At 41.1% G+C, this 24,822-nt stretch overlaps 1 protein-coding gene across 1 annotated transcript; it reads left to right on the plus strand.

Annotated features, from left to right (window-relative positions):
* The first annotated feature begins 51 nt into the window (after positions 1–51).
* LOC102230314 (angiopoietin-related protein 1-like) lies at positions 52–20,933 on the plus strand. The gene is made up of 5 exons (XM_005811024.2): positions 52–205; positions 9,770–10,605; positions 13,665–13,858; positions 15,471–15,741; positions 18,523–20,933. The coding sequence occupies exons 2-5, from the start codon at positions 9,807–9,809 to the stop codon at positions 18,708–18,710; spliced, it is 1,452 nt and encodes a 483-aa protein (XP_005811081.1). The 5' UTR covers positions 52–205; positions 9,770–9,806; the 3' UTR covers positions 18,711–20,933.
* Positions 20,934–24,822: the final 3,889 nt, after the last annotated feature.

The following is a 24,822-nucleotide window of genomic DNA, read 5'->3' on the forward strand; positions in this document are numbered from 1 at the left end:
CAAGGAAAACCTCTCCATCAGCCTCCCTTCTTTTCTGTGCATGGACCACCCTCCGCCGCTCCGTACCAGTGGGCTGCGGCTGCCGTGGGCCCTCAGTCTCTGTGGAAGCTGGAGGCAAATGAAAGCAGCGAGGGGCGAGGAGGCGCAGAATGAACCTGGTGGAGGCGCGCTACTGAGACACCGCTGACTGAACTCACTGACACAGGTGGGGAAGTTGTTGCTTCTGGTTATTTCTAAAAATGTCTTCTTTTTTTTTTCTCTTTTGCTTCTTCTTTTCAACTCGGGTATATTGTATCAGTAGTTCTCATTCACGTCATTCTGAAAGGTGGAAAAAAAAAAACCTACTTAGTCTAAAGAATGAATAAGAAAGAGACTTAATGGGTCATCCAGCTGCAGCTTATAACGCAGGAGCTAAAATTAGCAGTGTTTATTCAGCTTGAAGCCATTTGACATTTCTTCCACTCTATTCAACTTATGATGGGCTACTTCAACTTCGCCTCAGTCGACAATAAAGCAAAGTCTTAGGAATTAAATCAATTAAAAACTAATGGAAATGAGTTTTTTTCTTCAGCATTTAAAACCACTTCTAATCCCCAGTTTGTCATTTTTACTTTTATAATGTCACATCAGTTGTTTAATGTGAGCTTTGCCGCAATACTTTTGCAATTTTTATTATTTTTCCTATCAATTTTGTGGCAAGTTAGTCACAACTTTCCAAGAATGCATCACACTGTGGATATTTGGTGACATTTAGGATCTGTGGATGAGTTTTTTTTATTACCAATGTAGGCCTTACATAAAGCCCTTCATCATATTCAGCACATAGAAAGTCTGTGTATCATGTTGCCTCCTCAGCAGACGGGCCTAATCAGTGGCACCAGCGCTTGAGGGCAGACTGGCACAGCGCTCTGAAATGCACAGGTCCTTAGAAAAAGCCACAACACAGCTTGACTGGAAAAATGCAGATTAAAAAAATAAATAAATTAAAAATTAACAATATGTTTGAGTTATGCTTGTTTTCCAGCAGAAGGTGGTTTCGTCTTCGCACTGTGTGGCTCTTTATCAACCCGATCTTCGAAAACTGGTCACAGCAAAGCAGGACTGATGGTTCCCTGTGAAGTGCCTGGAAAAAGTTTTCATTCTCCTTGAATCTTTTTCAGATGCAGTCATATCACAACCACAAACCTCAGTGCATATTTTTTGGGGGTGGGGGGAGATTTTGATGGGATACGCAGACAAAAAAATGGCACACAGTTGTGAAGAAAATGATGCTTAGACTATTTTGTCACAAATACGAATCTGTAAAGTGCGGCTTGCTTTTGTATTCAGCTTCTCCGAGTCGGGATTTTGTAAAGCACATTTCACTGTAAAAATCCTTTGTGGAATGTTTCTACCATCTTTGCAAACTTCTAGACAATTCTTCCCTGAATTCTTTTTTTGCAAAAAAAATATTCTCAATTGTACTTAAGTCTGGACTTTGATTAGGCTATTCTTACACATGGATGTGGCTTGTTCTAAATGATTCCATTATAGCTCTGGCTGTATGTTGGTTGCTTTCCTGCTGAATGGTTTTCGTTCAACATGGCCCAGCACGTAGCTCCACCCGTCTTCCAACTAATTCTGACAAAGCTTCCCTGTCATCTACTGCCAACTCTGTTTAGAGCTCTGTACGATTTTCAAAGTTTGGGATATTGTTTCAGTACCTAAACCTGCTTTAAACTTCACAACTTTATTCTTAATTTGTCTGCTGTGTTCCTTGGTTTTCATGCAGTTCTCTAACAAACCTCTGAGGTTTTCACAGAACAATATCAACATTACACTAACACTGTACCTACACGCTTCTGCTATTATGCTATACGCTAATAGCGGAGCAAATTTCTTTGGTTAGCAGTTTAGCATTTTTGCTGACTTTGAAAACCTTTATCGCACTTTAGCTTCCCTTAAAATATTTTTCCTGGATGAATTTCAGAGCGCTAACTTGTTTGGCTGTTTTGTGAACTTTCATTTGAATAAGCTGGAATTCATTCTGTACCCAGAATGTTTCCCTGTGCTATAGTTAACATTTTAAATATAATGATGTCCTGCGTGCTTCCTGATCAAAAATCTGGCCCTACTGAGGATGATATGCTATGTAGTAACATATGTTGTGCCATTGACACGTGGCGGCTATCATCGTGGTTTAATTTAGCTCTTTTGCATTAGCTTCTGCTAAATACCTTGTTCGTGCAGTGCTTCAGCATTAGCGGTCTGACAATACTGTGCTGAAGTAGAGCGTTAGCATCAGCTTCTGCTAAACACCATTTAGTGTACTGCTTTAGCATTAGCTTCAGATAAATAGCCTGCTGGTTTATTGCTGTAGCATTAACATCTACTAAATAACATGTTGATGTAGTGTGTTAGCATCAGCTTCTGGTAAACACTATGTTAGTGTACTGCTTTAGTAGTAGCTTCAGCTAAATAGCCTGCTGTTCTACTGCTTTAGCATTAACTTTTGCTAAATACCATGTTGATGCAGTGTGTTGGCATCAGCTTCTGCTTAATACCATGTTAGTGAACTGCTTTAGCGTTAGCTTCCGCTAAATAGCATGTTGGTTTACTGCTTTCGCATTAGCGGGTCTAGAGTTTATGGTTGGTACTTTTTAGTTAGCCCACCACTGCTGATACAAGTGGCTTTTATTTACTACTCAGGGACTGAGGACAGTTGGTTGTTCCAGATTTCATTATGGGACGCCATACAGATGAATGACACACTTTTACTTGCAAAACCTTGTATCACTATCTTCATCACGCGGTCCATCCCAATAAGACCGGTTGAAGTCTGCGGCTGTAAAGTGGCAAAAATTATTTTTGCGAATACTTTTGTGTGAATACTCGTGCATTGACCCCTGTGTGACTGCTGGTGATGTCCAACTCTGAGAACAGAGAAAGAAAAAAACAGGAAATTAACCATTTATTAAGTCATTATATGCAGTCTGCTTTGTAATAAACTTGATGAGGTCTTGCACATTGTGAACGAGGGAAACTTGGGACTAATAACCGCAGATGAGATTTACAGCCCTGGCTAAAGAGCCTCTATGTAAACACTGTCACCGCTGTCAGAGTGGGGGCCTGTGAGATTCATACTGAGCGGCTGGAGTCATGCAGACGTGCCAATGTTCTCAGACTTTTTGCTTCGACTTTTAAAGCAGGCTGACCTGCGGTTACAGAGAAACGGGGGGTGAAAGAAAGGACTTTGCTGCAAATAATAACTGCGCGACAGTGCCAAGTTGTCGCAGGGCGGCTCTTGACGTGTGACTCGTTTTCTCTTGAGCGACCGTTACTTTGTGCTCATGCCGTTTACGATTCACAATTAATTCTAACTGCAGCTTGTTCCACATGGCAAAGCTAAAACTCTGGCTTCAGAGAGCAACAGTGTTGTTGAAAAATCTATTCATTAAAAACATATGCCGGCTCGTAGAGATCTGGGATCAATAAAACACTGAACTTCAGAACGAGTCAAGCTTATTATTTCCGTGACAAATGGTACAAAAATAGTAATCTGCAGGAGCAGCAGTTTCAGCTAATCCACCAGGATACGTTTCTTTGACTGTGGTCTTACTGCAGGGAGTCTGCATGTCCTCCCAGTGTATGTGGATTCTCTGGGCACTCGGGCGTTCTCCCACAGTCCTAAAACATGACTGATAGGCTAACTGGTCTCTTTTAGGGTGTGCTCTCACCAGCCCTGTTTAGTCTGCTTTAGCTAAACTCTAGTTCATTTGTCTAGAAAGTCTGTTTGTGAATGCACAGCTGAACTCTGGAAAGTCAACTCCGGTCCCCCTAAAAACTAGCCTTCTTTTCGACTGAAGTGAACTCTGGGGCGGTTCGAACGCATATGTGGATACAAGCGGACCGGCGGATGGTCCACAAACAGGAAGCGAACTATAGCGCAGGGCATTCTGGGTGAATACAACCAAAACAAATGAACAAATCTAGCGCTAAAGGGAGAAATGGCTCGTGGTCTCTTGCCATAAACAAATGATAAATCCTACAAATGCTAAACTCTGACACTACTCCATTTTTGTCTACATTTTGTCAAGAAGGAAGTTTTGCTCAGGTTTTCTTCTGAGGTTTTCCTGTTGTTTCCTTCGGTTTTCGGTGCAGCGCCACCAGAGGAGAGGGAGCAAACAGCTTTCTCAAAGGCTTTGGATCATTTGACACACAGTACAGTACAGTGCGAACTGGACCAGCTGAAAATGTAATAAATCAAACTGAGCGTACTGGACCATCAGGTGTGAAAACACCATTTTGAGTGTATGTGTACATCATTGTCTGACCAGGGTGTCTCTGTGTTTCCCTGTGACGGACTGGCATGTCCACCACGCTGCATTCTGGTTTAGCCTGACTTTGGTTCATCATTATGGACCCATGGCCAGGAGGATCTCTCACCTTCCCTTCTTTATTCCAGTTCCTGTCCAAACCAATACGATGAAAAGATCAGCTTTCTTTACAAAAACAGGCTTCACCGAGACATTCCTTAAAATGTCTGAATCTCTGTTTCTGCTGTTATTCCTCAAACACACCAAGTCCCTCTTCTTGTGTTACCACTGCGTGAAAATTAGCCCAATCAAAATGATGTACTCCTTGTGCCGACACATTTCTGCACCTCGTAAATCCATCAGGGCCCGTCATCTCGTGCTCATTAGAAGATATTTTAGATCCATCTCTTGACACGTTGGCTCAATCCTCTGTGGATTATTTTAAATATTAAGTGAAATCCTTTTTCCAGACTTCCAGAGGAATACTTTTCCTACTGCTCCGCATGAGCCAGTGCAGGTAGACTGGAGGGCTGTGAGGGAATTGTGTGAGAGGTCTGAGCGGTGAGGTCTACAGAAACATTAACACCAGACATCAACACGACACCTGATATAGAAGTGGTCAAGTCCATTTATGAAACAGGAGCCAATTGGGAACGCATTGAAAATATGAGTTATTAGGATAACACAGGGAACAACCGGGCTGCAGAAGCAGGGGGCAGCTCCTGCCTGGTGGACGCAAAGTCTGAGACCACCTGGACATCTTTCAAAGTTTGCTTTGAAAAGCCCCAAAATGTTGCTTTATTTCAGTGCTCTCTCGCTTCATTGTCAAACAGAACTGTCGTGTTTACGGTTCTGTGGACGCTCCTTCTGATTTACGCCAAACAACTCTCCTTTCGCACTGCAGACGGGTTAGAGGAAAAAAAAAAAAACGTCAACAGAGACGCAGTGTGGTCTAACGATGTCAGATAATTTAAGGGAAAAGTCATTAAAGAGGCGCTATTAGGCCTATGTGTTTTCCAGGCATAGTTCCATTTTGTAGCACAATCAAGTAACTATGTTAACTGCAGTTGATATGCCATATATATACAGTATATATACTGTATATATATATATATATATATATATATATATATATATATATATATATATATATATATATATATATATATATATATATATAAATATGACTTAAATGAAATTTAACTTTGCAATTTAATGTCTTGAAATAGGGCATCTGTCTCTTTAAAGTATTCTGTTCTTTCCGTTGTCATGACTTCAGGAAGTCATAGCCAGGTGTTTGCTAATTGCTGCTGGCTAGTCTGAAGGAGCTGAGTGGAGGAAAGGCGGGGGAAGGTTGCTCTGCAAGGCGGAAGCGCGTCTCGAAGGCGGAGCTAGGTCTACCCGGGCGTTTTGCCCAGCTGAATGGTTGCCATGGGAGATGAAAGGATTTTTTTTTCAAACATAAATGAAAGAATCAATGCAACACTCCAGCTCTGTTTTTGATGAGGGAATAACAGTATAACATGATAACATGAAAACTCAAAAAAAGAGTTGATTTTATATAATACTGCAAACTAGCCTTTTACTCAGATATGTTACTGATAAAAAATGATGCAGTTTACACACGTCACCAAAATTTTACCCAGAAGAACCAAATATTACGTAGAAGTTAATTTATTCAAGAAATACGGTTCAAAAAGTGAAACTTTACAGATGCAGATTCAGTAGACTCAGTGGACTGATTTAGATGTTCTTTTCTTCTCATTTTAATGATTATGGCTTACAGGCGATAGGTTGACAATACTCCCTAGATTCTTCTTTGGGGTTCAGGACAATCGAGGACATTACCTCCAGGGTCACTCAAGCAGCTTCTGGTACCTTTGGGAGTTTGGTCCGGTACCAGGTCCTGCTGGAAAGTGAAATCTGGACCTCCATGAAGCTCGTCAGCAGAAGGAAGCATGAAGTGCTCTGGTAGAGGTTGCGTTGACATTAGCCTTGATAAAACACAGTGGAGCAACACCAGCAGACGACAAATCACTGGCTGTGGAAATTTTCCACTGGACCGAAAGAAACTTGGATTCTGTTTGTCTTCACTCTTCCTCCAAACTCTGGGGCTTTTCCAAACGTAATGCAAAATTTACTTGCATCTGAAAAGAGGATTTTTGAGCCACTGAGCAACAATCCATTCCTTCTCTTTAGCCCAGGTAAGCGGCTCTTAATGTTGTCTTTAGTTCAGGCGTGGCTTAACTCCAGGAATGTAACGGCGCATGTTCTGGATGCATCTGTGTGTGGCGCCTCCAGCTGCAGTCCAAACTCAATTGGACTTTTTGGATTGCTGTTAAGTGCTGTTACTTTTGCACTTTTTTTTCTATCACTTGTTTCCTTCCATTCAATTTTTTTTTTTATCAATAAGGCCTCTGACACAAAACTGGGACATCCAGCTAATAAATCATTGTCAAGGATATTTTTGTTCATGTAGGCCGGTTGGTGAAGAAAAACACAGGTCTGGCTTTTAAGTTACAGTTATTTTCTTCCTGACTATAATCGTAACTGTCCACGCCTATGTACGGAACTCCACGAGTGCCACATTTCAGCAATTTAAAAAGTAGGAATGTGAACACATTTGGAGATGCATACATCAAATTAATTAATTTACATTTACCGTGAATAACAAAAATAATCATTTTTAATTATTTAATAAATATTTTAAATGTATATTTTGCCTCTAAAATGGTGATTGGTCTGCAGTGATTGGCCAATCAGACGTTTATGTTTTTCTTGTGAGACATTAGAACAGTGTAAATTATTTCCAATATATTCCTGAGGACTGAAAGCTAAACACAAAACAAAATGTATGAGTTTTATTTAGTTATTTCATTGTATAATAACTTAGGACCTCTAATATATGTTGGAAATAATATTTAGTTATTTGATATATATATTTTTTTTTCAAAATGGTCACACATGTCACTATTAGCTTTCAATTGCAGGAATGTAATTTAGAACCAGTTCTACTGAAGAAAATGCAAAAACCAAATATGGAACAGATAGTAGCAAGACGATTGGATGGGAATATTACTGGAGAAGATTAACCAAGTCTTTAAATGGTAATTATTAATTGATTTGCTAGTTGTTTGTTTTGTTGTTGTTGTTTTTTTTGCAGTGGTCTTTTAGTAGTTTGTCCTTTTTGAGGAAGTGAGCAACACACTGTGATCCTGGGCTCAGGGCTGCTGGAAAACAAGACCAAAAAAATGATCCCAGAAGGAGGGAAAATGAAAGGGGGGAAAAAAATGTAATTAAATTTTTTTTTTCTCTGAGTTTTAATATGCGTTATGTAACGGACCAAATTATAGAAGCAACGTAGTTTTAATGAAGTTGGAAATAAAACTTTTCCCTTTGCTTAACGATGTTACCGCTGCTGTTTTGTAAGGCTCCGTAACTCTAAATGACCTCCTGCTGGTTGATAATATATATTGCAATCATAGAACTACATTTACTCACAGCAGATTATAAGTAAGCAGAAAAGCATGGAAAATCAGAAGTTGTAAAAAAAAAAAAAGTGTCTGTGACAGATGGCACCATTTTATACTCAGAACAAATAGGTACAGAACAACAAAGCAGCAACTGGGTCATTTTGTTGGTTCAGGCATAATGTGCTCACTGTAGCATTAATATATGGTCAATACCTAAATGCAAAGGGAACCTTGACTACTGTTGTAGTGGTTGTATTAATACTTGTTTATGTCAATAGTTGCCAGTGATCCAGTCTTTTCATGTTTCACATTTTCTTTCAGTATCCCGGAAAATCCTCATGTTGATTATACCTGTGCATCCATGAATGAAGGAGTTTAATAAGAAGGAAATGATTATGTTTTTTCTTCTAAAGTTTAAACAGTTAGGGAATTGACTAACTAGAACAATTTATAAACTGGGTTCTGTTTTAAAGCATATAGCTGATATGTCAGGAAATTATCCGTTGCTGTACGCGGTATGCAAATAAAATCAATTTTAATGCATAGCAGCCAAATTTTATGCCTTCAGCATGAAATTTGTATGTTTTTCCAGTCCACATTGACTTTTCTTTTTTGGTGGGTACACAGATTTTTCTCTCAGAATAATAATAATAATAATAATAATAGAAAAAAAACATGCATGGCCTATCTAAATTGTCCTGAACCGAACTGTAAATTTATGCATATTTGTCTGTCTCGGTAGCTGCGTTTCCACTTATATAACTGCACAATTTCATATTTTGAAAATACATTTGTTTCAAGAAAATGCGTTCATTTAAAAACAAACAAAAAGATTTTTGACAAAAACGTTTGGCGGTGATTTATTATTATTTTTTTACTGCATCAAAACTGGTTTATTTAAGAAAAACTGCTATTTTAAATGCTTTTATGCATCACACAAGTCACGCGATCAAGTCACTGGCGCAAACCACAAAGAAGAAGACAACAGGAAGTAGTTTGAGTTAACATGTTTTCTTTTTTTTTTTTTTTTTTCCCCTCTAGGGGGTCTTTTTGTGGGCTCTAGTGTCCCTTATGTGATAGTAGACTGACAGGAAACGGGGAAGGAGAGGGGGGAAGACATGCGGCAAATGTTGTCGGGTCCGGGAGTCGAACCTGCGACGGCCGCGTCGAGGACTCAAGGCCTCCAAATTCGGGTCGCGCTAACCGCTACGCCACCACGGCACACCCAGAGTTAACATGTTTTCTAATGTTTCTCATTTAATGGAAATGCAGCAATTCCAAAATTGTCTCTTTTCCGTATTAATGAAATATTGACAGAGTTTTTCACACATTAGTAGTGGAAATGCAGTTACTGATGGTTTTTCAGTATTCTATCTCTTGACTGTTCACTACTTGAGACTGGAAGCTTCCCGATGCAACCCAAAGGGAGCATAGGAAATAGATCAATGGATTGATATTTATAGAGTAGAATAGAAATTACTTTTATTGTCCCTCAATGGGGAAATTCATGTGTGCTAGCACTAAGGTGACATGCAAGTCAAAACATTGGGAGCAAAGTGCTTTTATTTTGCTTCAGCGGGTTACAGATTCGACAGAGATCTGCAAAAGATTCAACAGCAGCGGTTCATTGGAGTTTGCATGCTCTCCCTTTTTCAGTATCGTTTTTGTCTCAGTATTCTGTTTTTTTTCTCCTGGCTCAAAAATGCATGAGTTCAATTGTTTCAAGTGCATGAAACTTTGTTTGTCTTGTACGTGTCTGAATTTGTTCAACAAGATGGGTACCACTCCCCCGCGAAACAACAAAGAGCAACTTAGCACAGATAGTATATACATGGATCCTATTCGTTTTTGACGTATCATGTAGAAATGAATCTTGTGAAAGATAGTGAGAGGCTGTAAAGTTGGAGATGGACAACTTTGTTGTGTTGTTGGTGCAGGGGTGTTTGCTGAAATGCACAAAACAGATTTTGTCATTTCTTTTTTTTTGTGGTAATTTTACAGATCTTCTGGTTGATTGGCTATAGCAAGAGGAGCAACCATGGGACTTGAGATGTGGACCCTTTCCCTCCTGTTGGGTTTGTCTCTCTGGAGCAATGGTCAAGCCCTGGCAAGGAACCCCATCCTGTCGAGGATACGAAGAGCTCCGGGGGCTGCCGAAGAAAACAAGAAGTGCTCCTACACCTTCTTGGTCCCGGAGCAAAAGATTACGGGCCCCATCTGCGCCACCCGGGGCTACTCCACTGACAAAGACCGAGTGACGCGCCTGGATGTTGCGGCGGTGCGCGACCTTCTGTCCAAACAGCGTCGAGAGATGGAGACTCTGAAGCTCGTGGTGGATGTGGACGGCAACCTGGTGAATGAGATGAAGCTACTGAGGAAGGAGAGCAGAAACATGAACTCCAGAGTGACTCAGCTGTACATGCAGCTGCTGCATGAGATCATAAGGAAGAGGGATAACTCACTGGAGCTGGCCCAGCTGGAGACGCGCATCCTTAACGCCACCTCCGAGTCACTGCGGTTGACGTCCCGGTACAAGGAGCTGGAGGCCAAATATGCAGCGCTGTCTGCAATCGTGAACAATCAGTCGGTGCTGATCGGAACGCTAGAGGAGCACTGCATGCAGATGCACAGTCGGCGCCATGAACAGCCACCTATAGGACCCCCACTGGTGCAGGTGGTACCTGAGAACATTCCGGTCAGCGTGCCACGGTTCACCAATGAGATCCAGAGTCGAAACACCAGAGGGTTTGGGCCGGATAGGGGCTCTCGCTCCGGGTCAACCCCCACGAGCAGTACGCTCGAGGTCCCGAAATCTGAGAGAAACTTCAGCACAGAGGGTGAGTGGGCGATTGTCCGTTTCTTCTTCTTCATTCCTAGATTCTGTTGCACGGTCAGATCCATATGACAATGTAGTAGGGCCATTGTAGAAAGAAAAAAAAAAGGAAGAGTACATTTCCACCTAAAAACTCAGAAACTTGGAGATTAATCTCAGAAACGCTCTGGAAGATTTCTGAGATTGAAAAGTCAATATTTTGCTAGAAAAAAAAATCTGAAATTTTGAGATTAATCTCAGTAATTTCTGGAAAAACCAAAGCAATTTCTGAGTTTCAAGACATTTCTGATTTTTTTGAAATTCTTTGAGGTTAAAAAAAAGTGACCTTTGAAACTCATAAATTTCCATGTTTTCTCTGGCAAATTTAGATTTTTGGAGCTCAGAAATTTACTTTTTTTTTCTAGAAAATTCCAGAATTTTTTGGTGAAAATGTTCTCCTTGTTTTCCTTCTCTGTCTACAATAGCCGTTGTGGATCCAAGACAGTCCTGTCATGGCGAAATGTACAACAATCATTCTTTGAAAGGCCAATAATAACAACATCACGCTCTAAGGCTGCAGCTGTAGATGGACCAGCAGCCTCGTTCCAAAAGGTTAAAAATGTGCAAAATCAGCTGAAACTCTGCTTCATGCGCAACAGAAAGCACACAGACCAGAATGGAAACACAAATGTTGTACAATCCGAGTCGACCAAGGAAACCTTTACCAAGGGAAAGACAGGGTCGACCAGCTGGATTTTGCTCATTGACAGAAAGTTTTTGACGTGCTCACATTGGCTTTGCCCAAGAATAATAAAGTGTGAAGGATTTCAGGACAGCTATGTTGGCAAATGATCTGTTTGTGAGACTGTTCCATTGCGTGAGGCTCAGACAAAAGCCAGGCGGGCATGATGGGAGTCTCGGCTGGTTACCGCAAGAGCCGAGGCATGTTCAGCGTACGCAAGAGGCCGTAAAGTTTAACAGTAGTATAAATAAATAATTACATAGGAGTTGCTTACCCGTCGAACAAACTCACTACGCACAGCTATATGAATCTATTTGTAGCTGTTTGTCATCATAGCGGAGGGAGAGGGAGGGGGAGTCATATCTCATTAGAGAGACTTAATTGGTCTGTCCTTAGAGAAAATCGTAAACAAGTATAACTTTGTAGATCTGCAGCAGCCACATGTAAATGGTAAATAGCCTGCTTTGAGTGTTCTTGCTGAAATTTCAGAGGTGCCAGATTTTCCATGGATTTTTGGGTATGGTTGAGGTTTGAGGGGGTGAGTATTAGAAAAGTGAGACGTTATTAATGCTAAAAAAAAAAAAATAGAAGCAGAAAAACTATAAAATGTGTAAAGCTTAGAGTTGTCTAGCAGTGTTGTCAAAGTGTACTTTTTTTTTTCTCTCACAAACACTGGAGGCCTTTCCGGGTTATCTTGAAGTACTAGGTCTCCTTTGACCAATTGTAATCAAAAGGCCTTACTGCCATTCATATGCACAACATGTCTGTTACATTTAGAGCATTTTGACAAGGTGAGTTTATAGTGTAGCGCCACCAAAAACGGTATCTATCTGAGGGTGATCAAGACCTTGGAGATAATTCTACTAATACAGAGGTGTTAAGAATGACCAGATACAAACACTATGGAAGAGTCCATGCACTTTCCGCTGTTCAGAGTGATATTTACAATAGTTGTTTACCCGCGCACTGTAAGAAGACATACAACCATTATTCAATCAATAACAACTGCTGTCAATGTCTGACGACACATTCTCGTTTCGGCCAGTCAAACATCAACAGTATTTTCCTTTGCAACCATACAACAATAAGAAATTTCTTTATTAATGTCTTCAAAGTCCAAACGTTATATGGCACAGTTCATAAAGACCAGGTTGATGATGCCAGGGCTTTGTAAGCTTGCAACAAATGAGAGTCTGTGCTTTGAGTTAGACGTGTTCAAAATTAAACATGAGAGAGTTGGTAAGGTATGGGAGAGTTTTTATTTACACTGTAAAAAATGGTGCAGCTGCCTGGTCTTAAAAGCTGCTCTGGGAGAAAGAAGCCATTGTTAAAAAGGAAACATAAAACCCCAGATTAAAGTTGCAGATACACACACACAGGAACATGTCCCAGGGTTTGGCACAGCTAAATTGTATGTTTGTCCATTAAACACATTGGTTCATTTGGAGGGAAATAAACATTTGACCCGTGAAACAAAACAGTTACGGGTATTTTTAGATTTTTTATGTAAATATTCATTGCAATCAGGATGATCAAACCCAAATGGCATTGTAAGAAAATGTTTTGCTAGCATGCTAGCACTTTCCTTTATTTGGAGTGAACTTTACTTGGGCTGTGTGAGAGAAAAAGCCTGATGCTCACTCCAATAGAATTTATTCACAAACCTGTATATGAAAGAATACACAGAGATTGAAATAAAATACTTCAAGCTACAAGAGAGACGTAACAAATGACACTGAAGTAGTGCTACACTTTAGCCAAGTTAAAATGTAGCTCCTGAGCTAGTAGGAGAATTTTTATGAGGCTAACAATAAACTGTCAAATTTTAAGATTTTTTTTTTCTATCTGGCATAGAAAATGTTTGTTAAAGGCTCACTCTATAAATTGCTTAATGTAATAAAATGAAGGAAACGGCTGCTTTGATTCTGCTTTACTTTAGCCTGTTTTAGCTAGGCTTACTGGCTAAAGCTGAGAGATTCTGTGTCATAGAACCTCATAGTTCTGTACAGCTAGCTAGTAAGCCTAGCTATTTTAACTAGCCTTACTAGCCAAACCAGCTAAATCAGTACAATTCACTATAGCTGCTCTAGCTAGGCTTACTAGCTAAAGCAGGCCAGTAAGCCTAGCATATATTCCCTTAGATGCACAGTTTTGTAAAGTACGTTTTAAACTCTTCGCCTTTCGCTTGCTCTTTGCCTTTATGTAAACATTTACAAAGTTACTGGACAAGACCGATGACTCTTCAGTTCACTGTCAGATTGTTAGTCACGTTGTCCATTTTCCAGCTGGATCCTGTCCTTCACCGCCTGCTCCCCCTCTCTCTTATCATGCTTTTCCGTCAGGCCCGTTCAGAGACTGCCAGGAGGCGCAGGAGGCCGGCCACAGCACCAGCGGCATGTATCTGATCAAACCAGATGAGGCGGAGAGGCCGGTGCAAGCCTGGTGTGAACAGGATATAGACAACGGAGGTTGGACGGTTATCCAGTGCCGGAGAGATGGATCAGTGAACTTCTTCAGGAACTGGGACAGCTACAAGGTGATGACAGCAGTATTTCCTCCAACTCTTTCAAAAATAACAGCTCTGCTGTTATTTGAGCTTTCCTAGGGAGCCGAGGGGTCTTTGAGATAATTACCTTCAGGTCTCAAGTCCTTCTGTTACCATAAAACACAATGTTTTGAGATTCCCAACATGAAACTGTAGCCGTCCCAATGAGAAAGGCATGTTTCACGTCTTTCCAAAACCACTTCTACTATAGAGCCTCCCCACTGAGCGGCCCAGCACAGTGAGCATATAGAGGCTCTGTGAGAACGAGGAGTACACCGCTGCTGACAGCTGCAACAATCCAGCGTTCCACTCAGTCTGGCCAGCATCATGCGCTGGTAACTGGCAGCTAAATTGCTCTCCTCAACGCTGAATTGTCTCTGCACTCTACCACAAGACCAAAACCGTAACCATCTCACACACACACACACACTGAACCATGCTGAAATCCTATTTCATTCATCATCTGCTGGCTCACAATTCATCCACATTCATAAACCTCAACTTTTTTTCTTTTTTTTTTCCAAGTGGAGTGTTTTTGAGACTGGTGCAGGGCGTTGGCGTTTTTGAACTTTCTCACATTTTTGCCACATTATAACCGTAGAGGTTAACAAGATTTAACAGAAATTGAATGTGATGGACATAAAAAAAAAAAGATAAACCTAACTATATAAAGTTATGGATGATTCTGAAGTTGAAGGAAGAGGATCAATTTGATCGAAAATTGATCCTCTAGTGGATTTGCATTTCTCCACAATTAATGTTTTGCACTGTAAAAACACAAAATCTTACCAAGTATTTCTGGTCTAGTTTCTAGTGCAAATATCTTGATATACTTGGAATAAGCAAGATGTTGGAACTTGCTTTGATTATTTCACTTAAAACAAGACATTTGTCCCATGTTATGCATGAAGTTATCTGCCAGTGGGACTTGTTCTTCTTTATTCATCTTAAGGAATTATTTACTTAAAATCAGATTGTATATCTTGACAAGAAGTTACTGGTGAAGTTAGTTTTGTCTATTTTTCAGTGTACTAAGATATTTGCACTAGAAACTTTTCCAAAATGCCTTAAGATTTTGTGTTTTTGCAGTGTACCCATTCTTTCCAAAATTGTTCAAGCTCAGTTAGATTAGAAGGAGTCCATTTATAAATAACAATTTTCAGTTTTGTCCCAGATTCTCAATTGATTTTGCGTCTGGGCTTTGACTGGGCCTTTCTGACACGTGATCTGGATAATGAATTTAATAGTTCGACATTACTAAAACCTTGGGGTATGTTTTATCGTCTACGTTCAAAACCGCTTGGCTTCATGACCCGGTATCAGAATTCTGAATACAGGCGCTTATTTTATTTCATAAACTCTTCAGCATTGCTTTCTTCTAAATTTCATAGGTTAAGGTGGTAATCTTTTGTCACCATGTGTTCTTTGCTCTTTGAAGTTCTCCTGAATTACAGAAGCACAACCAAAACTCTTCCACAAGAAGTTTTATGTTCCCAGATAATCACCGCCTTTCCAAACTCCTCGGGGACCCGGATGAATACACAACACGCGTTATTTCCTGTGATCTCATTGTAACCGTCCCTGTAATCTTCCTTTGATCCAGAGCGGCTTTGGCAACATAGACGGGGAGTACTGGCTCGGCCTTGAGGCTATCTACAAGCTGGGGAGGCAGGGAGACTACAAGCTCCTGGTGGAGATGGAGGACTGGATGGACAAGAAGGTGTACGCGCAGTACAACAGCTTCCACCTGGAGCCCGAGAGCGAGGGCTACCGCCTGCGGCTGGGCACCTACCAGGGCAATGCGGGGGACTCCCTCAGCAGCCACAACGGCAAACAGTTCACCGCTCTGGATCGAGACAAGGACGCCTTCTCAGGTCGGTCATACTGGGATGTCTTCTTTATAGAAGCATTGCATTTTACTGTTTACATCTTGTCAAAGACGATGCTTTGACTTGCCATCCGTGGCCGCGCTGCAGAACAGTTCTGTTAACTAAATGAAACCTGGACATGTGGGTGTTATTAATTTTGTGCGCTGCGCCACAGCAAAGGGAGGAATAAAGCAGGAAAACTGTTGAAGAACAACTCAAAAACTGTTTTTTACGTTTATTGCGCTGTTCATATTGGTCTCGATGTTTGCGGTTTTTTGGAGGGCAACGCAAAAACTCGACGTCATTCAAAGCAAATATATTACCTTGACATTAACAATCATCCGGGTAATGATGGACAGGGAGAGTCTGACTAAAACTAACTGGATGTCATACAAATTCTGGGGCTGATTATGTGTCTCTGCTTATGTCCAAGCCCAAATGAGCAACGTTCAAAAACGAGCCCTAGAAACCCCAACTCGTGACTCATTCAATTTGCAAGCGACTTTAGACAAAACAAGCCCAAATTCGTTAATAGTCAGACTTGGCGACAGAAACTCAAAATAGTTTCTGTTTTTACAGCAACATAACGCACATCTCTCTCCTCCCTCCATCGTTTGCATTTCTGTCACGGCGATCAGCTGCTGCTGTCGCATAGAAACGGCGGTCACTCCAAGACGGGTAGAGGAGATAAAATTAAATTCCAGAAGAAAATAGTTACGCGCAGTAACGCACAGTGATTTGGATAAGTAACTTTAGTCTGATTACTGGATTTGAAAAAGCAACGCGTTAGATTACTCGTTACTGAAAAATGTGGTCCGACGTCAGTAAAGCGTTACTTTGTAGCGCATTACTGACATCACTGTCCACGAGAATTCAACACCAAAAGACATGTGAGCATTTCAAACACAAAGAACAGAACATTCAGTCCTTTATAGTTTTATGTTTTCAGCCCTGATGTTTTATTTTGCGATTATTAATAAGTGATCGTCTGAACACAGCGGCGGTTGATTAGCTAATTTAAACAGCTGCTCTGCTGATGATCTTGTCAGAGAGCTGGGGTCCGGCTTGCTTTATTAGTTTTAACTGAACCAAATTCTGCAGCACATCTACATGTAAAGGTTGTCAAAGTCAAGCTAGCACAGCTGAACCTCTTACCTCTCAATCCCTTTTCAAAACTTTTCACTGACCTGTAAAATGAGACACCCTTAGATCTTATCTAGTTGTCTTCGTGTTGGTAATTAGTAGCAAAGCACTACATCCTTTTTTTCTTTCACGTGTCATGTGAAACTTTACTATTTAGCATGTTATCCTGTCAACTGGACAGCTAAAACCAATGGTAGTCATTGTCGGCGAGCAGTTTTTATGCTCGCCAAAGAGTTCTTAATCTCTTAAATTAGTGGGAGGGTCTAAAAGTTATCAAAGCAATCTTAACAATTTCAAATACACACATTTATTGCACATATTGGTTCCAAGCCAACTTAAATAATAACTGACTAAAGAAACCTAAGCTGATAGAACCTATGAATGAATATTCTACATAAATGACCAGAACACTAGTTTGTTGTTCTTTTTTAGGTCCTCCATAGACAACCATGGCATGTTTTTAAGCTTAAGCTGAAACATGTTGGCATCAAAACATATTTTGTTAAGCTTGGTGAAGTCCTTGTTTAAATTAGTTTGATTTGGAAGTGCCGGTTTGGCAGTCTGGATTATAAACCAGAATTTTATGACTCGCCAAGCATGCAAAGTCAGAAAAATTAAAACAGATTAAAAGGACTTCATGAGAATTTTCTTTTTCTGTGCTAAGAAGTTTTCTTTTGCCTACGCACAAGTTTTGTTTTATAAAGAAATTTGAGCTATTTCTACTGATTTCTGTAAATTACGCTTAACGTACCTTTCACAAACTCTACATAAACTCAGGTTCAAATAATTCTCCACCGAGGAGGACAGCCTCGACAATGCATTCTTACTTTGATCTCGGCGATCGATATTTATGAAGCTGAAAATCTCCACCACATTGGGATCGGCTTCATACAACTTTTCATCTGCAGGCAGATCATTGATAGAAGCAGATAAAATATGTACTGAAAATGAACGAGAACACTCCAAAAAGTCCACAAAGCACAAATCCCAGTAAGCTATTCAGATAAAAAAAATAAATAAATAAAATCAACTTGTAATTGTACTGATCACACACGCTTTGTAAATTACTGTATTCGGTTGTAATTTATATTTCAGCACTCTAACATGGAGGTAGGGTTGTTTATTGTGGAAAACAGTGGAGAAGCATTGAAGTTCTGCTCCTGTTTTTCTACACGGACCCTAAACGTCGTGGTTCGGGGCCCCCGCTCGCCTGGAATCCCAGGAAGCCTTCAGCAAAGCCTTCACTTCCTTTGGAAAACAAACAATGATCTCTCACTCAGATCCATGACCCTTTTTCATTCAGCGCTGAACGCATGCCAAAGCGCTCGAGGTGACAAGGAGATTATTTGCTGTCGGCGTAAAGTAAATAAGCTCTTTATGACTTTTTTTTTCCAAATTGTGTTTGACTCTTTGGGACTCAGTCATGCTTGACCTCAGTCAACACTGTTGATCCCCTCAAGCTCCACAAATAGAGGTCAGATTAGTGAAGGAGCACAACGTTGGGTTTTAGACATCTTATCAAGGCAACTTTCTTCTTTGAAAGAAACGTAGTTTTTCTGCTGACTTTTTGTAAAACATTTTATCAAACAAACCCTCTTGCCCATTAACTTTTTCTTCCTCCTGATTCCCTTTAACCCATAACAGGTAACTGTGCCCATTTCCATAAAGGAGGCTGGTGGTACAACGCCTGTGGCCAAGCCAACCTCAACGGTGTCTGGTACACCGGAGGAGTGTACCGCAGCAAATTCCAGGACGGCATCTTCTGGGCCGACTACGGCGGGGGTTTCTACTCCATGAAGTCTGTCCGCATGCTGATCCGGCCCATAGACTGAGGCTGCTGGGCCGTCACATTCAAGACTCACTGTTTACGTTGCTGCGCTATATGGTACATCTGCAGCGAGAGGTCGATCGCGGACGGACAAACTCAGCCAAGGGAAAGAGGCCGAGCATCGGTTTGCGGGAACAGACGCAAAACTCTGCCCATACGGGGATTTAGGGACACGAATCTGTATCACACATAACTTTGTAAAGCGACAAAAAGTTACGAGTTCTTGAACTTTTAAGCATTTTGTGTGATGCCACAACCACAAACTTCAACATGTTTGTTTTCATAAATCAAAGTAGTGCATCTAATAGTTGTAATGTAGGAAAATAATACACGGTTTTCATATTACTTACAAATTAAAAACTGAAAAATGTAGCAACCATTTGTTTTGAGCTCCGTTTACTCTGACATCTATACATAAAATTCAAATGTGGAAGATTTTTTGACCAGTGCCAAACATCAGCTGCGGCAGAAACCAGTGCAAATTTTATTGATGTATTGTCCATCTTCTGGTAGAACATCACTAAATTTGTAGCCAGAGGTACAAAGGGATGTGTTAGGATGTCCCAGTCAAAGTCCAAACCAATTAGGAAAACACAAAAAATGTACTTTAAAACACGTCCTCCATTCATCAATCATTTAAACCCACTTGTCCTTGTCCAGTGATTATTGGGCAAGAGGCTTGGTACACCCAAGACCGGATGCCAATTTATTTAATAAGTTACAGGGAACTGGCCCAACAGTCATATTTCTGGACTCTAGGAGGAAGCAGTTGGACTCTGGGACAATCCACACAGGCAGAACTCTGTGCAGAAAAACCCAAGACTGGGATTTGAACCCAAGTCTTTCTGTCCTCAAGGCAACAGCCGCACTGACTGTAAAATCGCGCAAATTGTAGTTACGAAAATCCACACGATAATTTAGAAAAGAACCGAGTTTTCCGTTAAAAACATTTCTTGCGCTAGGATGAGGTGGTTTTTCAGCCGTGTCGAAGTAAGTGTGTTTCGCAAAACTGAGTCGTGTGATCAACAACTGGATGTCGCTGCTGGCGGAAAATGGTAAGAAGACGACAGGAAGTGGTTGGAGGATGATGGTGCAGTATGTTTTGTAATGACTTATCCCGTGAAATATTCGTGTGTGATTTCAATCGCTCGTCTTATTTCATGGAAACGCAGCAGTTGCGAAATTGCGTTTTTTGACATCAGAGGACTATTGTAATGGAAAGGGAGCTGATGCTACCGACTGTACCACCATCTAAGGTGACTGAGTTGGAGCTACTTTGTAAAAAAAAGAATTGATAGATATTTACTGGTTTTTAAAAAAACAACAACATGAAAACCATGTACAATACATAGTTTGTGGTTGTTGCTTGACAAAATGTGAAAAAGTTGAAAGAGTATGAATAACCTTCCAAGGCCCTGCATGTTAAAAGGCAAAAGATATTTCAGAGAGTATTCAAGTCTATAGCTTTGCTGGTACTAACGTCACATGATCCGAATGCAACTTCACCTACCTCACCAAGGTAAACGTCTGGTGCTAACAAGAGTTTCCGCTTTTACTTAGCTTCAGGTACAAAGAGCTGGAAAATACACTGTGTTGAAAGCTGCACAGATAAACTACACACACTTTTCCTGAAGCAGCACATTTTAATTTCATAATGTTTTTAATTGAGATCCCTACCCTTAAAACAAACTTTCCGCTGCAGGCTAAAGTACTTTGTCCGAGTGCAGATGACCGGAACGTATAATTTATGCTTACAATTAAGTTATCATAACAGTGAAAAAGGGCCAGGTGTCCTTTGAGAGCAGGAAACGATCCCGTAGAAAAACAGGAGCCGTTTCCTCCTGCTGTAAATGGGACAATCATTCTCAAAGTGTGCGCGCTCATATGGAAATTGTTCTTGTGTGTTTTTCTCGTTCGGACTTTGATTAAAGTTCAGTATGACTCTGGGAAAGGCAAGCGTTGTTGAGAGGAGGGCGAGGGAGTGTGGGGGAGGTGGAATTAAGTCTTGCTTTGCGTGGTTTTGGAGATGGAAAAATATGCGTACCAGGCAAATTGAGAGTTTTAAGCGCTGGGACAGACAACGGAAAACACATTTCTGAAGAAAAACAAAAAAAAACCCAGACTGGATGGAGGGAGGAAGATGAATGGGAATGGAATCAGTCCAAATTTCCATGTTTGTTTTTTTTTCTTTCTTCACAGTAGCCTACCTGCCACCCCTGAATCCCGCCTTTTAATACATTCTTTCCCCTCAGGGGAGGATCTCTTTGACTTTTGGTGGAGAGATCTCGCATGGATTAAGTCATGGGTCCCCGTGCAGCGATCAGCTGGAAACCTGTCAGGGGGAATCACGCCAGCAGACGGAAAAGATAAAACGTCGAGTCCATGTTGAACAGCAGAACTGCATAAAACACATTAAAGGCGAGCAGATCTGCAAATAGACCTAAACGCCGACCACAAGAGATCTCACACCCAGCAATGTAAGCCTCTTAACAAAGCAACAAAACACTCTATAAGAACTCTAGTCAGATTCATTAGGTCACCCAAGCATGTTTATGGAAAAACGCAAGCACTATTAGCAGTTGCATCATTTTCCTAAAACTGAAGCACAATAAAAGCTGAGAGCGGTGACTCACTCTCCTCTGAAAAACAACTTTGTGCAAGAAACAGACACAAAATACAATCACGCCTGTTTGGCCTCTGTTCTCGGCACATGACATGTTTTCAGTTCGCACATGCACATAATGTTCCTCTCCATTGCGGCGAGAAAAGCTTTTACTCAGTCTTCATCAAAATCAAATATTATCAACTAGCCTGCTGCAGGATGTAAAAGCAGAAACAACTGTCAGAACTCATCTCCAACCAAAATAGTAAAATAGTGGCTACATAGCTTAGTAAAAAACTAATGCAATGTTTATTGTGTTAGTGACTGTAGTGGCTACTTAGCCATTAACTAAGTAGCCACTACTGGCTACTTAGCTAATGGCTACTTAGGCTTTAGCTAACCTGGATGGTTAGCTAATGGCTGTGCGTGTGACAGTTTGGCCTAAACCCTACTGTATTGTTTCTGAAAAACCCAAGGGGTTTGCAGTTACAATACATTAGCTAATAGCTACTTAGCCGCAGCTACCTAGCTTAGTAAATCAGGGGCATAGCAATTGACTAAGGATAGTTCAAGGAGCCTGCCGTAGGATGTAAAAGCAGAAACAACTCTCAGAACTCATCTTCAACCAAAAAAGTACAATAGTAAAATACAAGTTTCATTTATAAAAAATAAAGTATGTTTAGCACCTGTGGGAAGGTTATTTTTAAAGGGTATCTTTCATTTGACAAATGAGTCTCATTGGAACGTAGACTGCAATTTATTGAACATAACTGTAAAATGATGCAATACTACATCTCATTTAAATGTGTGTATACATTCTTGTTATACATCTGCAAGCTTTGCGAAAGCCATTCAGGACGCCCAACGTAAGTTTACCAAAGGGACTCAATGCCATCCAGTTGGGAGTTAAGTCCATTTCTCAACCAGCCGACCCAAAATGTCACTCTCAAGACAATTGGTTAGGATTTTCAAGAACAACCCAAGCAGTACCAAGTTTTCATCCAAATACAGACTAGAAGCCACTGGAAGAACTACTCTCACAGTCCACGGTGAGAGAAATATTACATTACCGTGGACAGAAAGGAAGTTAGTAAGGAAAGAATCTCCTGCTTCAAAAATCAACATTAACTAACTTGATTGGGTCTGACCTAAACCCTACTGAAAATTTGTAAGCTATACTTAAAAAAACCCCCATACATTCCAGAAACCAAATGTTTTTAATGAGAAAAGTGGTGAAATATCCAGCTGGAATGAAATCCTGCTGAAAAGTGAGGTACAGGTTTGTGCTGCCTCAGTCCTAGAGCTGGATCAAAATTGGGTGCAGGTGGGTATGAGTCAATCTGCACACAAAGTGAGTCAAACACTCTCGGGGAAGAACCGTTTGAAGGAAAGGGTGTAACCTTCATCACTTGTCTGAGAAGACATAAACACGGCCAGAGAGGCACAGAATGAATAGCATGATGATGAGTGTCGGACTGCAGGGGGGGCTTCACTCGAACAGCAGGTCCTCGTCTGTCTCCTCCTCTCAGCGATGGGTCTTTCTGAAGCATTACTACTGTGCTTCAGAAAATACAATAATGGACAGCAGAAGACTGGTGGATAGTCTTTTCCACCAACAATGCTCCTCTTTGTAGCATCTCGTAAATAATTTGTCCAAAGAAGGAAAGGTGAGCCCAACCAAATATCCTGCGGTGTGCCAACAGAGCAGTATCTTAATACAGTCCATGTGTGCTTACTAACAATTCTGGCCAAGAATTAGAGTTAGGTCAAATTTTCCTCCCAGAGCGTCTTAAGCTGTACCTCCAGTTTGACAGGAGTCTACCTGTGGTGAACTCAGCCGATTGAACATGATTTGGAATGGAATCTGAGTCCAATTGGGTCTCACGGTCAACAGCACAATTCAGAGTTGAAGATGAGCAGTAAAATCAAATGAATAATCTACAGTGCATCAAGACTAGATTGTCAAACCACACGTTTGAGAAATAGTATCCAACTTTTGGCAGCAGAGAACGTCCCCAGAAGCCTTTTGGTCTCAATCGCTTGAAAACGGTAGATGCTTAGAGTCACCAGGTTTTGACCCAGATCTGCCTGCCAGGCCAAAATATGTAATCAGCAAAGAGGCCAGAGGTCTGGAATCCAAATTACCATTTTTATAAAGACCAACAAGTGGCTGCCTACCGACACTGGTCATCCACTATCCCTTGGGTGTGCCAAGCTTGTAGTGTTTCAACAAACACAAAGTCATGGTTGTGAATAACTTCAAGATCAACACTAGGAGTTAACATCCATTTCCGCAGAGGGAACGTAAAAGTTTCAACTCTGCAAAAATCAAGTTTTTGAATAATTTGGATATAGTAGTGATGAAAGTATGTGAATTGGTTTCATAAAGTGTTAACATACTCCAAAAAGTTAGGAAAATATCTTCTGCTCTCTGGCAGATAATCTGTGAAAAGACCGAGCTCCTCCACCTTCTTCGAGTGCTACTACTGCTAATGGCCGAGAAACAACTTACTGTTCCAGGAAAAGCGTTTATCCGCCATCATCGGTGGCCACGCTAACTAGCAGTACTAGCTGTAGCGTAGCAGAGAGCAAGGTGGAGGTTGTGAGCATACACGGGGGTGATTGACTGTGCTAGGACCCTTTCCCCTGGCTCTGATTGAGTAGCTCCATCGAGTAGCTTCGATGGAACTATGTATTTTTGCAGGACCATGTGGAGAAGTCAAAGGAGCTCACTTTTCTTCCACAGATTATCTGTTTCATATTACACTGTCACAACATAGAGATAGTTTTAGCAAATTTGAAAAAACGTTTTTTTTTTTATATATATGTTTTTATATAAACGTTACATACACTACCTTTAAATCTCTCCTTGTAATTAGGAATGAACAGGCAGCTTCCTCTAATAGGTCTACTTTGGTGCTCTGTTAGCGATGGGGTGGCGCGTGGCTTGCTCTATAACTACTGGAGCTGTTGGTCCATTTTTCCACTTACTTCGCCCAGCACACAGGCTGAGCCTTTGCATTTTAAACGACATGGAAATGCACGGGTAGCCCACGAAAACCAAGCCCCTGCACAGCCCAGACCCTGGAACAGTGAAGGTGACATCCTTGGCTCCCTTGAAAGGACCGCACTCACCACCTCCGATCGCTGGCCGACAGACGGAGGATGGCCGACCGCCGCTGCGGTGTGGTCCTCCGAGAAACGCTGCAGGTTTCTGAGCTGAAAGCAACCCCTTGTCGCCGAGAGGAGCTTCCCGTCTCCAGAGTTTACCGCAGGGCTCGGAAGATGTTGGGACGGTTCTCTGCCAGAAAAAGGTCCGCTGTTGTAGCGAATAAATGTGAGAGAAACTCATTACCCCTCCAAAGTGCAGTGGAGAGTCTAACGGCAAAATCAACAGACAGGATGTGGAAGATGTTTTCTTTAAAAATTTCTACCCTGATGGGCATGGTGAAAAAAGAAAAAAAAATCTGTGGAAGTGAGTCCTGCCTTAGAGTTAAGACATTACCAGAAACCT

This window comes from Xiphophorus maculatus, chromosome 6 (genome assembly GCF_002775205.1).
Source record: "Xiphophorus maculatus strain JP 163 A chromosome 6, X_maculatus-5.0-male, whole genome shotgun sequence".
NCBI lineage: Eukaryota > Metazoa > Chordata > Actinopteri > Cyprinodontiformes > Poeciliidae > Xiphophorus > Xiphophorus maculatus.